The sequence below is a fragment of the Chiloscyllium punctatum genome, chromosome 21, assembly GCF_047496795.1.
Source record: "Chiloscyllium punctatum isolate Juve2018m chromosome 21, sChiPun1.3, whole genome shotgun sequence".
NCBI classification, from domain to species: Eukaryota; Metazoa; Chordata; class Chondrichthyes; order Orectolobiformes; family Hemiscylliidae; genus Chiloscyllium; species Chiloscyllium punctatum.
The window spans coordinates 8845282-8862449 of NC_092759.1; the positions used below are offsets into that span (position 1 = coordinate 8845282).

A 17168-nucleotide genomic window follows, 5' to 3' on the forward strand; every position below is an offset into this window, starting at 1 on the left:
GCTTCTCTGCCCTCCAGAAGGCAACCAGAAGGTTGTTCTAGTATAATGTAGCAGCTGTGTTCCTGTGCAACGCACGCTATAGAAAATGCGCTGTAGTAGATCACTAAAGAAGAAAGCTATGCCCATGCAGTAGAACGTTTGTGTCATCCAAACAACACCGACAATTCGTCAATCGCTTTATAGCCAATTCGCACTGACGAAATGCACGTTGTAACAGAGAAAGCATGGTTGGGTAATATTTTCGGAGCTGTCTGCAGCCTGTAATACAGCTGACCAATCTCGATTATGGCGTGAGATTGCACTCAGCAGGTCCCATGTAATTAAAAACACAACGCTTTTACAGAATCCAAAACTTGATGGTAACTCAAGAGAAGTCTGGCAAGCAGACATCGAAGAGATTCAAAATCTGCACTCTCACAGATTGACTGATATGAGAATACTGGACCAAGGAGCACAAGTAGGAGGCAGTCATTCAGCTCTCAAGCCTTTTCCACCATTAAATAAGATCAGGGCTGATCTGGATGTGGTCTCAATTCCTTTTTCCTGTCTGTCCCACACAGTTACCTTGACTCCCTTATCAATCAAAAATTTTTTAAAACAAGAACAGCCTCTCAAAACCTCCAACAAAAACAGATATTGGTCAAGAAACTCAGCAGGTCTAGCAGTATCTGCGGAGAGAAAGCAGATTTTCAACTCTGAATGAGGAATACTGGACTCCGATATTGTCTCCCCTTCCTTTCTATAGCTGCCAGACCTGCTGAGATTCTCCAGCAATTTCTGCTTTTGACTCAAAAATTGAGATCAGCTTGGAATAAATTCAATTACGCAGCCCCCACTGCTTACTGGGGAAGAAAATTCCACAGATGAGCAACCCTCAGAAAAGGTTTCTTTCCTCATTTCAGAGAAGGCAAATTCTCTTGCTCTTAAATAATGCCTTTTATTTCTAGTTTTTTTAAAGGAAATGTCTTACATAGAACATCAAATAGTACAGCACAATGTTGTGTGGAACACAACGTCAAATTAAATCAATCCCTTCTGCATGCCATCGGTCCATATCCCTTCATTCCTTGCATTTTCATGTGCTTCTCTAAAATCCCTTAAACGCTCCTATTGTATCTGCTGCCACCACCACCACCCCTGGCAGCGCAATCCAGAATCCAACCACTCTTCATATTAAAAAAGTCCCTCACGCTTCCCTTTAAAAATTTTCCCCCCTCACCCTAAATGCCTCCTTTTTCTTGGTATCAGCCCTTAAGTTGTTCAATGTTTCAGAAAATCACCTCTCATTCTTCTAAAGCCCTTAATCTTAGGAGTTAAGTGTACTATTTTAACACAATTCTGTTTATTTTTCAAACAAGGAGACCAACCAAAGTCATGCAGCTGCTTTATCACTTGTGTGGCTCAGAGATGATGAGCAATTCCAGTCACACTTACAAACAAAAATTAGCAGTTTGACATAAGGGAATTTGCTGCCCACCTCCCTGGCATATTCAGCACTGGCATAGAGGACCTGTACAAATCCAATTAATCCAAAGCAATTTTTCCTTAAATTGCACCAACATTGAGACACCTCAAATTATTGATTTCATTGCCCATGAAACAAATCAATGAGGCTTGAACAACAGCGAGGAGACTGACCAAGCTCTTCAAAATAATACAAATATTATACAATTTCTAGGTTTTAAAAGAGACTACCATTTTTGTTGGATCTTTAGATGTGGGAGTTGCTGGGCAGTTTCTCAGCATTTACTGCCATCCCCAAATGTTCCTGAATGAAGTGGCTTACTCAGCCACTTCAGGGGACAGTTAGGAGGCAAATACACTTGTGTTTGGAGTCAGAGATAGAGCTTTCCTTTCTTAAAAAAAGAACAGTGAACCCGATGGATTTTTACAATAATTGGTGGTGATTAAACGGTCACCATTAGACAAGCTATTTATTCCAGATTTTTTGTTTTAAAAAGCTGAATTTAAATTTCAAAATAGGTTTGTGTTGTGAAGGGATATTAAACCAACGTTTTGGATAACTAATCCAGTGACATTCCAGGACACCACTATCAGGGATCATGTCATTGCCAGAAGATCACAATGACATGATTTTGTTTCTTTAAATTATTATGTCACTCAAAATTTCACTTGGTTTAAGACATTCTCAATGAGATGCTGAACTTATTTCTCAATGGGGTGTGGTATTACCATCAGACTGCTAATCCAAAGACCCAAGAAATGTTCTGGGAACTGGATGCGAATCCTGCCACAGTAGCTGGCTGTAGTGAAATCTGTATAAACAAAATCTGAAATTAAGATATCCAGTCCCTCTACACCTCCATCCGCTATGACCAGGGCCTCCAAGCTCTCCATTTCTTCCTCTCCCGGCATCCCCACCAAACTCTTCCACTGACACTCTTATTCATTTGGCTGAACTGGTCCTCACCCTCAATTTCTCCTTTCAATCATCCCACTTCCTCCAGACAAAAGGGGTAGCCATGGGCACCCACATGGGCCTCAGCTATGCCTGTCCCTTCTTCGGCTACATAGAACAGTCCATCTTTCGGAGTTACAATGGCACCAAGCCCCACCTTTTTCTCTGCTACATCGATGATTGCATCAATGCCACCTTGTGTTCCCACAAGAAAGTTGAATAGTTCATCAACTTCACCAACACATTCCACCCTGACCTTAAATTCACTTGGACCATCTGACACCTCTCTCCCCTTCCTGGACCTCTCCATCTTCATCAACGATAACCGACTCACCACTGAACATTTTTTACAAACTCACCTCCTCCCACCCGATCTCCTGCAGAAATGCTATCCCATATTCCCAATTCCTCTGCCTCCACTGCATCTGCTCCCAGGAGCACCAGTTCCAACACAGAACATACCAGATGGCCTCCTTCTTTAAAGAATGCAACTTCCCCTCCCTTGTGGTTGAAGATGCCCTCCAACGCATCTCATCCATGTCCCGCACCTCCACCCTCGAAACCCACACCTTCAACTGTAACAAGGACAGAACCCCCGGTCCTCACCTTGCACTCCACCAACCTCCGCATAAATCGCATCATCCGCCGACATTTCTGCCACCTACAAATGGACCCCACCACTAGGGATATAATTCCCTCCCCACCCCTATCCACCGTCCGCAAAGGCCGTTCCCTCCGAGACCACCTGGTAAAGTCCATGCACCCGCCCCCACAACCCCCCCCCCCCAACAACACACCCTCCCCTCCTAGCACCTTCAGCAGGAATTGCAAAACCTGCCCCACACCTCCCCCCTCACCTCCATCCAAGGCCCCAAAGGAGCCTTCCACATCCAAAATTTCACCTGCACTTCCACCCATGTCATTTACGTATCCGTAGCTCCTGATGAAGTCTCCTCTACATTGGGGAGACCAGACGCCTCTTCACAGAGCGCTTCAGAGAACATCTCTGGGACACCACACCAATCAACCCCAACGTCCCATGGACAAACATTTCAACTCCCCCTCCCACTCTGCCGAGGACATGCAAATCCTGGGCCTCCTCCACCGCTGCTCCCTCACCAGACACCTGGAGGAAGAATGACTCATCTTTCACCTCAGAACCCTTCAACCTCATGGCATCAATGTGGGCATCACCAGTTTCCTCATTTCCCCTCCCCCCTACCTTACACCAGTTCTAACCTTCCAGCTCAGCACCATCCTCATGACCTGTCCCACCTGTCAATCTTCCTTCCCACATACTGCTCCACCCTCCTCTCCAACCGAACACCTGCCTCACCACCTCCATCCACCTACTGCACTCTCAGCTACCTTCTCCCCAGTCCCACTCCCCATCCCAGCTCTTCGGACGCTGCCTGGCCTGCTGTGCTTTTCCAGCACATCTCTAATGTTGACTCTGAAATTAAGAATCTAGTGATGACCATGAAACCATTGGCGATTGTTGGAAAAACCCATCTGGGTCACTAATGCCATTTAGGGAAGGGAAACTGTCATGCTTACCCAGTCTAGCCTACACGTGACTCCAGACCACAACAATGTGGTTTACTTTTAGTTGACTACTGGCAATTAGAGATGATCAATAATTGCTGGTCTGGCCAGCAATGCCCTGATCCCATGAATGAAAAACTTTACAAATTCCATAAACAACTTCCAACCCTTGAGATTCAAAATTATTATTTCATCCCATCATTCTCTATGTAACAAAGCAAGTTCTAGTTTTTGCAGCATAAGCACATGGGGAAACTTTAAATATTGCCCAACAAAACTTCTAGGTGAACATAAACATCTGAACTGCATTGTAAATGTTACATCGACCTTTTCCAAATCAAAAAACACCATATGATAGGTACAGGAAGTATCAACTTAGGAATTTATCCCCAGTGTTATTGAAAAGTCAATTGTGCGCCAGCAGGAAGTACCTCTCTTGATTGGTTTCCTTTGGTGTTTTGAAATGAACCGCAGATTCCTTAAAGTAAAATACTCTACTATTTCATCAAAATAAAACTTCCTACTGCACCATACAATACACTAGAGGACAAGGAGTTTCCAGAAACTCAAGTGTTTTAAATCAGCCACTTTATAAGTGCCTCTCCTGCCACCTCTTGAAGGCCTGGACTTGCATTTTTGCAATACCTTCAGTAAAATATCCCAAGCAGCACTACAGATGAATTGATAAGATCATTGGAGGAAGTGAGGTGAGCCTGGTCTCACCCACTAGTACAACAGACTTAAAGGATTTAAAGCTTTCGCATCGACAATTTGATCTTAGAATTATTGATGTAATTCATTCTGACCCATGAAAAATATGAGACCAGGTGACCAGAAAGGGGGTCAAGGAGCAAACTGCAGACAAGGCAGTAATAGTAGAGGCACCTGTATAATGGAAAGAAGAATCTTCCAAATGGCAAAAAACCAGCAAGCACAATTGTGATGTATGAGCAAGACTTTGTTATGTTGGGACACGAGCAGCAGACTTTCAGAGGAGCTCAAGTTTAGAGGGTGGGAGATTGGCGGTCAGCCAAGAGCACTTGAGAATGGCAGAATTGAGAGCCAACAAAAGGACACGACTTCAGAAACTGGTGAGCTGAGGCAGGGATGGAGGTTGGGTGCCTTTAGGCAGCGCTAGAGAATCAAATTGTTTTGCTAACTAAAAAAGTCATGCTGTTAAAGTATTTCACCCCTCACTCCTCAGGACAAAAACAAGAATATCACATTCCAAAGGGAACCAGAATTTATACTGAATGAGAAGAAAGTGCGAGCAAGTCAACTTTGATCATTCAAAGTGCTGCCACAGACAATGCACCAGTAAACTGAAAGTAGAGGGTAAACAAACTGAAGTTGTTGTTCACATTGGCGCGAATGACATAGCTAGGAAGAATGACCAATGTTTTGCAATGACAATTCAGGGAGTTAGGTAGAAAACTAAAAAGCAAGACATCTAGAGTAGTCATCTCAGGATTACTCCCCATGCCACATGCTACTGAGGCTAGAAACAGTGACATAATACAATTGAACATGCAGCTAAAGAGATGATGCAAGGGGTACAGCTTCAGAGAACTGGATCATTGGGATATTCTCCATGGAAGATGGAATCTGCACGAGAAGAACCATTGTACCAATATCCTGGCAAGGAGGTGCGATAGTGCCACGTGAAAGTGTTTAAACTAGTGTGGCAGAGGAGTGGAAACCAAAACAGCAGGTCAATAAGTGTAGAGATAGGGGAAGAATTCGAGACTAGGACAAACATAGCTATGAGGAAGAACTGTCAGGGAGAGGTTGCTGAGCTCAGTGAAACTGGAGGTTTGAACTGTATTCGCTTCAATGCAAGCTATATAACACATAAAATGGATGAATTTAGAGCCTGGACTAATGCAGGCAATTATGATGTTGTTGCGATCACAGAGGCATGGTTTAAAGAGGGACAGGATTGGCAGCTTAACGTTCTGGAAAAGTAATTATTTAGATGGGACAGAGGAGAAAGCAAAAGAGGTGGTGGGGGGTGCAGAGATTTGCATTACCAGTTAGGAAGCAAATTACAGCTGTGCTGAAGTAGGACCCCCTGGAGGGATCCTGCAGTGAGGCATTTCGGTAGAGCTAAGGAAGAGAAAGGGTGCAATCACAATGCTGGGATTGTACTACAGACATCCTAGCAGCCAACAGGAGACAGAGAAAGAGATATGTAGTCAGATTCTAGAAAGATGTGAAAATAACATGGTTTTTGTGGTGGGCGATTTTAACTTCCCCTACACTGACTGTGACTCCCTTAGTACCCAGGGTTTGAATGATGAGCAATTTGTTAGGTATATCCAGGAGAGTCTTTTGAAACAATATTGGGATAGTCCAATGAGGGAGGGGCCATACTGGGCCTGGTATTAGGAAATGAGCAGTCAAGTGATCAAAGTTTCAGTGGGGGCGCATTTCGGGAATAGTGACTATTACTGTGTACATTTTCAGATAATTATGAATAAGGATAAGCCTGGAGGTGTTAAACTAGGGGAAGACCAATTATAACCAAATTAGGAAAGAATTGTAAAATGTGGATTGGAAGCGAGCATTTGAGGGCAAATCCACATCTGATATGTGGGAGCCTTTTAAAAACCAGCTGATTAGAATGCAGAAAGGCACGTTCCTGTGAAAATGAAGGCCAGGAATGGCAGGAAGCAGGAACCTTGAATGACAGGGGAATTTATCAGCCTTGTTAAAAAAAACATATCAAAAGTCTAGGCAACTAAAAACAGGCAGACAGTCTTTGAAGAATATAGAGAAAGTAAGAAGGAGCTCATCAAATAGGGAGGCTGCAGGGCTAAAGAGGCCATGAAATCCTAAGCCACTTTATACACATATTAGGAGCAAGAGGATAATGAGGGAAAGGACAGACCCATTTGAGGAGACAGAAGGGAGGATACGTGTGGAACCCAAGGAAGTGGGGGAGATCCTTAATGAGTACTGTATATACTACAGTAAAAGTTAACCTCACGCAAAAGTTGACCCACTATTTTCGGCCAAAAAATCTGAAACTTTCTATGCATCTCGTGTAAAAGTCAACCTTAGTTCTTCACAGATCAATATTTGTGAGTCGAAATATTATCCTGCACAAAAATGTTACAATAAGGAATTTTTTCTTCCCACGCTATTGTATCTTGATGTACAATTCACACCAATTTGGCATGCAAGTTTAAGACGCATCAGGTCAGAGTTAGGTGACAGCCTTCCCTTGTGTGCAGCTCAGTTTGTTTTTTTTGTTGCTTCTTTTATTCGTTGAGAAATCAATTGGGGTTCTGCTAATGATATGGTATTTTGGACTGTAGCATGAATTTCAACCCCTCAAAAGTCGTATCTATGTAATAGTCAACCCCATAAATTAAATCTTAAAAAAGTCAAAAAAAAGACTTTCCTTTTACGCAGGTACTTTACATCGGTATTCACCAAACAGAGGGACAAGAGAGATGCTGAGATTAGGGAAAGGTGTGTGAATACTCTTGAGCAGGTCAATGTAATGAAGGAGGAAGTGTTGGGTGTCTTGAAATACACCGAAGTAGAAAAATCCCCAGAACCAGATGGGAACTATCCCAGGATACTGTGTGAGGCAAGGGAAGAAATAGTTGATGGTTTTAACAGATATCTTTGGCCTTAGGCAAGGTTCCAAAGGTCTGCAGAATGGCCAATGTCATTCCTTTGATCAAGAAAGGAAATAGAAATAATCCAGATAATTACAGGATGGTGCACTTAACGTCAGTGGTGAAGCTACTGAGGGCAGGATTTATTCACATTTGGAAGCAAACGGACTTGTTAACAACAGGATTGCAGATTTGGGCATAGAAATGGCAGACGGAGTTTTGGAAGATCAAATTCAAGTGTGAACCCTTCCAAGCACTGACATACAAAGGGATCTGGGTGTTCAGGTCCACAAATCCCTAAAAGGGGGCAACACAAGGAGATAACCTGGTCAAGAAAGGATATAGCACGCCTGCCTACATTGGCTGGGCGCTAAATATAAAATTTTAGTTAGGCCACAGTTGGAATATTGCGTGCAGTTCTGGTAACAACACTACCAGAAGGATGCGGACACTTTGGAGAAAGTGCAACAAGAATCAAATAGGACATCAATCACAAAGAAGTTCGCACTGATTCAGTAAAGAATGCGCTGAAATACATAACCAAGCATCAATTTGTTGCAAGAACAAAAGCTGTTTTCTAACTTCCAATATTTAATCGAAAAACATTCTCGATACCTGTGGCACAACAGATCAAAGGCAATGGAGAGAGGCATGGGTGAGGGGGAGGAAGTGAGGAGGCAGAAGATATGCTGGGGAGAGGAGCATCATCATACACATGTGCACGAGCAACAGTCTAGAAAGGAAACCATTAATATCAGTCAACATATATCCTAGAACAGGAAACTGGTGATCAAGTAGTTGGATGACAAACTGTTATCAACACATTTTAAAATGATTTCACGAGCCAGTGTGTGGGTAAGAAATAAAAGGACAAAGGATTGATCCTTCAGGAAATCCAGCAGTTGGGGAGGGATTAGAAAGAGAAGCTACAGCCAGAGATTCTTTAGCAATGACTGAATGAGTAAGCAAGAGCAGACAGTGCCACTACAGAGGAGCTGTTGGAGGATAAATGATTTGGTCAGTCCTGTCTAAGACTGTAGACAGATCAAAAACAGGAAGGATTGATAGATGTCATAACCAGTTTCTCTTGGATGTTTGCGACTTGAACAAAAGTTGCCTCAGGGTTGTTGCAGGGAAAGAAAACATATTGGAAGTGTACAAAGATGCAGTTGTGCAAAGCAATAGGACAAGTTCTTTGTCCTTGGGTGGAGCTTTTTCCAGAACTAGAGGACATAAGTTTACGATGAGGGGGCGAAATTTTAAAATGGACCTAAGGGGCAACATTTTCACGCAGAGGGTAGTACATCTGTCAAATGAGCTGCCAAAGAAAGTGGTGGAGGCTGGTACAATTACAACATTTAAAAGGCATCTGGATGGGTATATGAATAGGAAGGGTTTAGATGGATATGGGCCAAGTTCTGGCAAATGGGACTACATCAGTTTCAGATATGTGTTGGGCACAGACAAGTTGGACCAAAGGATCTGTTTCCATGCTCTTTGGACTTGAACTGTGATAACACCTTCAAGGACTTTGGAGAAGTAAAAGCAAATGGTTTACAATTTGCAAGGACGAGTATTTTCCTCCTCCTGAATTTTTTAATACTTTGTTTTAGGAGTGGGGGGGGGGGGAGGGAGCACAAAGAGATGGTCTGTCTGAAAAGGGAACCATTAACATCCACGAACATACTGCCCAAGAGGTAATCAAGCAGCCAGATAGCACACTTATCAATAGGTCTAACAGCCGGATTTAAGTGACTCAGTAGGTCGAATGATTGCTTCTGAATCATATGGTTGCATGTTCAAGCCTAGACTCCAGAACCTGACTGCAAACATTGTGTCTGACACACCTGTACAGAAATGACGTAGTGCTGTATCGTTAGAGAGACATTCATTCTCATGAAATGTTGAACTGAGAACCAATTCGCTCATCTAGACACATATAAATAAACTTTTATAACAGAAGAACACAAATACTTCTCACATTCATTAGCCAAGGTTTAGGACTTAAGAACAGCAAAGTTATGCTGCAACAGTATGAAGTGCACGGTCAGGGTAGACAGGAAGAAATGTATTTTCCCTTGATGCAGGGATCAATGAGTAGGGTGGGGGACACAGATTTTAAAGCAAAGGGCAGAAGGTTTAGCAGAGTGAGGGGAAAAATTCTTTCACCCAGAGGGATTGTGGGAGTTTAAAACTCACTGCCTGTAATGGTGATTGAGACAGAAACCTTCCAAATATTGAAGAACTAATTAGATATATCCTTGTGAAGCCAGGACAGACAAGGCTGGAAAACAGGATGAGAACAGCTTGGTGCTTGTTTTTGACTAGTGTGGACATGGGGGGCTATAGATCTGACTCTCACACAAAGGGAGCAAGACATTCACAACACAATTGCCAAAATACCAGTGAAATTCCTTGGAAAATCCTTTAACAAAAGGGTTGTTATCTTAATCAAGCATTGTAAACCAACAACCCTAGATATAAACCAACAATGCTAGAAAGAAATGACTAAAATGCCAACAAAAAATTTGGAAACATCAAGAGAGAGAAAGAACTTGTTTTATCCAAAAACCATTTTTAGAAGTTACACATCGAACAAATTTCAAGAATAACGCTTGGAGAAGGCTAAATTCTAAAAGGTGCACAGTTGGGTAGGGTCAATCGGGTCATCTGTACCTGTGAGCTTCTGTTATAGTCATGGGGTGATTACAGTGCTGGAGATCATTCAGCCCCTCAAATACATGCAGGCAGAGAATATCAAAAGGATGCTGGCAAACAAATGATCAGAAATGCCTTGCAGAGAGAACGAGGAAATGCAATGCTAGGGTTCAACCTGACTATTTAGACACTAAAATTCAGCTGGAATCATCACAGATGATAGATTACAAGCAAGTCAATCCCAAAAAAGTTTAAAAAAAGGGGCACAATGATTTAGATGCCGCTTGGCGCAATATATGAAATAAAAGGGGCATCTGAATGTTTAAAAAGTACAATATAGATTAACATCAAACAAATGTGAAAAGCTGTAATGCGAATGTATAATAGAGGCCCCTAAAATAATGAAACACAATCTTATTTAAAAGCCAAGAAAACTAATTGCAAATAACCATGTTGGTTTCCCCAAAATATATAAGATAATTAAATTTTAATTTTATACATTACTTGACAAATTTCTAAAAGCCTCCATCCCATCTTTGTTATGTAAAAGGCATGGCACATAGCTGCCTTAAGATGGGATGCTGTTCAAAAAGAACAAAGCAAGAGAACAGGGATGGGAGAGGGAACAGGGTTGGGGAGGGGACAGAGCACCGTGAGATGGGGGTGGGGGTGGGGAGATTAACGGGAAACAAAGAGGGAGGCTGGGGAGGAGGGGCAAAAATGGGAGACAGAATACTGGGCAGAAGGAGGAATTCAGGGTCGGGGGTGAGAATTGCAGAGAGAGTGGGCTATGGTGAGGGGTAAGCATGGTGAGAGGTAGGCTAGGTGGAAGGAGAATTGTGGGGGCAACGGGGGGAGAGAACGGGAATTGTGGAGGGTAGGGACCGAGATAAGGGAGAATCGTGGAGTGGACGGCAAGAGGAAATTGCAGGCTGCAGGGGGCAGTGCCAGGGGGAGCATGGAACGTGGTGTGGGATGGAGGAGGAGCGGTAATTGTGGGAGGGAAGACGTGGTGAGGGTGGGCAAGCAGGAATCAGGGGAAGGGCAATCATGGGGGGGGGGTGGGGGGGAAATGAGGGGAGGTACCTCCTGGGGGGGGACAATCCTGGAGGGGGAGAGGTAGGTAATCCTGGGGGGGGGGTAATCCTGGGGGGGGTAATCCTGGGGGGGGGGGGGGGAGGTAATCCTGGGGGGGGGATGGGGGGAGGTAATCCTGGGGGGTGGGGGGGGGATGGGGGAGGTAATCCTGGGGGGGGGAATGGGGGAGGTAATCCTGGGGGGGGGGGGGGGGGAGAATGGGGGAGGTAATCCGGGGGAGGGGGGGGTGGGGGGGAGAATGGGGGAGGTAATCCGGGGGAGGGGGGGGTGGGGGGGATGGGGGAGGTAATCCTGGGGGGGGGGGGAATGGGAGGTGGTAATCTGGGGGAGAAGAGAAGAATGATGGAGGGGTTGAAGGGAATGACAACTGGAGCGGGAAGACAGGTTATCATGCGGGGGAGGGGGTAATTGCAGGGAGAAGGGAAGAGGTAATCGTAGGGGTAGGGGAGTGAACGTGGTTATCGCAGGGAGGGAGGGAAAGTAATCGTGGCGGGGGTGGAGGGATGGGAGGTAATCGGGGGAGGGATGGGAGGTAATGGTGGGGGTGGGGGAAGGAGGGAAGGTAATGGTGGGGGAAGGAGGAGAGGAGAGGGCGAGAAGGTGTCAGACACGGTGGGAAAAGAGGGAATCGTGAGGAGAGGTCAAATCGGGGTTGGTGACGGGGAGGTGGGGGGAATCGGTATCGGCGGTAAAATGGGGTTGGGGTGGGGGTGGGGGTGGTGGGGGTGGGGGTGGGGGGGGTGGGGGGGGTGGGGGTGGGGGGGGTGGGGGGGGTGGGGGGGGTGGGGGTGGGGGTGGGGGGGGTGGGGGTGGGGGGGGTGGGGGTGGGGGTGGGGGGGTGAGTGAGTCAGTGGAGGGGACGGGCAATTGGTGCTTTGCCTTACCCGGAGAGCCGAAAGGTCGATGTCGTCCAGACTGCGGGCGGGAGGCTCGTTCGCCATCTTCCTGCGCCGGTTGATGGCCGGGGAAGAGATGTGCGGCCCTCTCTGTGCTCAGCGGAGGCCCAGGCCCGGGCCCGCGGCCCCGATTTCACAGACTCACAGGCGCCGAGCGGACACTGACTGACGGGGTGGAGGGGGAACTCTCCGCCTGAGGCCTGTTGTTAGTCTCCTGTGGGTGTGGGATCGGAGGCAGGTGGAAGGGGGAACCTGTCCCTAAAACCTCGGGCGGAGACAGCTGCCACTGCTGAAGATATGCCACCGCTCCGTCCTCTCCTCCGCCTCCATTCCCGGCTCCAAACGACAGCCTCCAGCTCTTCCCTACACCGCCCCCCCCCAACCGGTAACCAAGGGCAACGTCCCGACACGCCCAAACACCTGACGTTTAGCCCCGCCCCCCCAGTCGGCGTCAAGAAACTCGCCCCATGTGTGACCTCATGGGCCCACCCCGCGTATGACGTCTTTACCCCGCCCACGTAGACGTCACGTTCACCCCGCCCACGTAGACGTCACGTTCACCCCGCCCTGCCCCTCAGACCAATCGGCACAACAAGCAGGACCGACATGACCTCTCCGCAACGTTCAGCTTCCGGTTCCGCCTCTCCATTCAGGTTAAGCGCCACCCCGTTTTGTCGTCTATGGGCCATCCTCACCAAACGTCATCCGACCGAGCCCCCTGGTTAATGTGTCTGATTGACGTCATGGCGCTCCTACCTGCCGCACGTGGGGTTGCGCATGGCGCCTGCGCACTCCGAAGTGAACGTGCGTTCAGCAACAGGTAGGTGGCCATTCGCCTCCAGGTGAACTCCAAATGAACCAAAGGAAGGCCTCCCTTTATAGGAAATCAGAGAGAGAGGGGAGTTCAGTATAAGGGCACAAAGACCTTATTGGGACTGCTCTCACTCAGATAGAGGGAGAAGGTTACTGGTGGTAACTTGAGTGTCACTTCACCTCTGGTGAGGGGAAAATGACAAGCAACATGAATTGGACGAGGACAACACTACTATTCTAGGACAGGCCAAACAGAGAACAGCCAGGGAATTCCTAGAGGCATGGCATTCATCCATAGATTCAATCAATAAGCACATCGACCTGGACCCAATATTCCGACCACTGCAGCAGACAGCTGGACCTGACAACCGGAAGCGGCAGATTCAAACCGCTACAAATGCCGGAGGAAATATCACAGAAGCGCTTCACAGGAGGCTCCCAAGCACTGAGGATGTCACCTAGACAGGGGACGAAACGTCTGCAACACAAATTCCCAGCTCGGCGAACAGAACCACAACAACATGCACCCGAGCTACAAGTCTTCTCGCAGACTTTGAGGGGAAAATGGGCCTTCAATTTTATACTTCAATGTAACATGCACCTCAGTCTAATGAATACCTCAGTTGAGCGCACACTTCCATCATACAATCGTAGAGACATACAGCACGGAAACAAACTGTTCGGTCTAACTAGTCAGTGCTAACCAGATATCCTACATTAGTCCCATTTGCCAGTATTTGGCTCATATACCCTCTGAACCCTTTCTATTCATATACCCATCCAGATGCCTTTTAAATGCTGTAATTGTTCCACTTCCTCTAGCAGCTCATTCCATACACACACCACCTTGTGTGTGAAAAAGTGCCTCATTGGTCCCTTTTACAGTTTTCCCCTCTCACCTTAAACCTATGCCCTCCACTTCTGGACTCCTCCACCTTGTCTATTTACCCTATTCATGTCCCTCATGACTTATAAATGTCGAGGGAATCCCAGTCTATTCAGCCTCTCCCTGTAACTCAAACCCTCTAACTCAAATAGATAGTAGGTGCAGGAGTAGGCCATTCAGCCCTTTGAGCCTGTACCACCATTCATTATGATCATGGCTGATCATCCACAATCAGTATCCTGTTCTTGCCTTATCCCCATAATCCTTGATTCCACTATCTTTAGGAGCTCTATCCGTCTCTTTCTTGAAAGTATCCAGAGACTTGGCCTTCACTGCCTTCTGGGGCAGAGCATTCCATATATCCACTACTCTCTGGGTGAAGAAGTTTCTCCTCAACTCTGTTCTAAATGGCCTACTCCTTATATTTAAACTGTGTCCTGTGGTTCTGGTCTCACCCATCAGCTTCCTGCCTCCAGAGTGTCCAATCCATTAATAGTTTTATACATCTCAATCAGATCCTCACTCATCCTTCTCAACTCAAGTGTATACAAGCCCAGTCGCTGCAATCTTTCAACATATGATCGTCCCGCCACTCCAGGAATTGACCTCGTGAACTATGCTGCACTCCCTCAATAGCCAGAATGTCCTTCCTCAAATTTGGAGACCAAAACTGCACACAGTACTCCAGGTGCGGTCTTACCAGGGCTCTGTACAGCTGCAGAAGGACCTCTTTGCTCCTATACTCAATTCCTCTTGTTATGAAGGCCAGTGGATATACGCTACACCCACTGGCTCTCTCTTGTCAATTTTCAGTTACATCCTCAAAAAATTCAAGAAGGTTAGTCAAGCACCAATGAACCAATTCTGCACCTTCTGCATTATATCCAGAATACCTGCTATTGTTGTTCCACTGCCATCCCTGCTAGGGTATTGAACCATTGAACTTTGGCCAGCTCCCCCCTCATAGTTCCCTTTGTTCAACTGCAATACTAACACTCCCGATTCTCCCTTCTCCCCCTCAAATTGCAGGTTAAAACTTATTATGGTCACTACCTCCTAATGGCTCCTTTACTTCGAGGTCCCTGATCAAATCCGGTTCGTTGTACATCACCAGATCCAGATTTGCCTTCTCCCTGATAGGCTCCAGTACAAGCTGTTCTAAGAATCCATCTCGGAGGCACTCCACAAACTCCCTTTCTTGGGGTCCAATACCATCCTGATTCTCCCAATCTACCTGCAAATTGAAATCCCCAATAACAACTATAGTAATACCTTTGCGACAGGCCAATTTCAACTCCTTATTCAACTTACACCCTACATCCAGACTACTGTTTAGGGGCCTGTGGATAACTTCCATTAGAGTCTTTCTACCCTTAGAATTTCTCATCTCTATCCATACTGACTATAACTCCTGATTCTATGTCCCCCCCCTCACAAGGGACTGAATATCATTCCTCACCAAGAGGGCAACCCTACCCCCTCTGCCCTTTGAATGGCACGTATAGCCTTGAATATTCATTTCCCAGGCCCTGTCCACTTGAAGCCATGTCTCAGTTATCCCCACAACATCATACCTGCCAATTTCCAACCGAACCTCAAGCTCATCTACCATATTTCTTATGCTTCGTGCGTTCATATATAATATTGTTAATTTGTTACTCCCCTCACCCTATCAATCGCTATTTCACTTGACCGTACTGTATGATCCCTTCTTGAGTTGTCTTTCTTAACTTCTCTTATTCTCACTTTTCCTTTAACTTCTTTCTTAAATTTCCAGTTTGTCCCCTGTCCCCCACTACTTAGTTTAAACACACCTGTGTTGCAGTGGCAAACCACCTCTGACTCTTCACCTTCGCCCTTGAGGATTCCCTGCACTCTTCGGTGACGTCCTGGATCCTGGAACCAGGTCAACCACACACCATCCTCAAATCCTGCCTGTTGCCAGAGAAGTCCCTCTCACTATTGAGTCCCCTATTACCACGGCTCTGCACGATGTCTGACCAGGTCGACCACACACCATCCTCAAATCCTGCCAGTTGCCATAGAAGTCCCTCTCACTATTGAGTCCCCTGTTACCACGGCTCTGCACGATGTCTGACCAGGTCGACCACACACCATCCTCAAATCCTGCCAGTTGCCATAGAAGTCCCTCTCACTATTGAGTCCCCTATTACCACGGCTCTGCATAATGTCTGACTCCTCGGCTCTACCTCCACGTCAATTTTCGCTTGGACTGGCAATGTTGTCTGTCTCGACAGTTTCCAAGAGATTCAACCTATTCACAAGAGGTACTTCCCCTGGGGTCTCTTGTACTTGAATCATCTCTTCCTTCCTCCTAATCATCTCCCTTCTCTGTTCTGGTATGCTCGGTGTAATGATCTTGCTGAGGGTCCTGTCCAAAAAATTCTCGTTCTCTCAGACAAGCCTGAGGTCATCTAGTTCTTTCTTCAGTGCTGTAACATGCTCCTTCAGAAGCTGAATGTGTATACACATTCAATTTCTAAGTATTTGTCCATATACAAGCTGGGATATGACTCAAACCATTAATGCTAGGCCTTTGGGTAGTGTTGTCGAACAGAGGGGTTCAGGTACATAGTTCCTTGAAGTTTGCATCACATTTAGACAAGGTGGTTAAAAAGGCATACTTGACATTATTGCTCAGTCCTTTGGGTCTTGGAGTTGGGATGTCATGATAAGGTTGTACAGGACATTGGTGAGGCCTCTTCTGGAATATTGTATCCAGTTCTGATTGCTCTGTTAAAGGAATGGTGTTATTAAGCTGAAGAGGGTTGAGAAGAGATTTACCAAGACGTTGCTAATGTATGGAAAAATTAAATTATAAAGAGTTCAGACTTCACAAGCACCGACAAGTAACGAAATTGCATGATCCACTGTCCCTCATTTCAGTACACACAGACCGAGAAGGCTATCAATTCAACTATGACAAAGTAACCATTCTAGAACAAGCTAACTAGTGACGTGCCAGAGAGTTCTTAGAAGCCTGATTTTCAACCAAAAAGGCCATCAACAAACACATAGACGCAGTGAACAAACCGCTGCAGAGAAGACCTGGAAATGACACAACCCAACAGACCACACCACATAAAAACCAAGCGGGACAGAACAACAGCACTTCACGGATGTTGCACTGATGATGTTACCCAGCATGGTGCGAAACATCTGCACAATAACCCAGAAGCTTGGCGAGCTAACCAACCAACTCA

General features: G+C 45.9%; 1 protein-coding gene across 5 annotated transcripts in view; it reads right to left on the bottom strand.

Moving 5' to 3' along the window:
- Positions 1-12630, bottom strand: part of LOC140492554 (misshapen-like kinase 1) — a 309928-nt gene extending 297298 nt beyond the window's left edge. For 3 of the 5 annotated variants that reach the window (XM_072591500.1, XM_072591499.1, XM_072591498.1), the window contains exon 1: positions 12234-12629. In XM_072591500.1, coding sequence (XP_072447601.1) covers positions 12234-12290 — 57 coding nt within the window. In that variant the 5' untranslated portion in view covers positions 12291-12629. Of the gene's footprint in view, positions 1-12233 lie in introns of all 5 variants that reach the window. The other 2 variants (XM_072591501.1, XM_072591497.1) reach the window with 1 other exon arrangement.
- Between the last annotated feature and the right edge of the window lie 4538 nt (positions 12631-17168).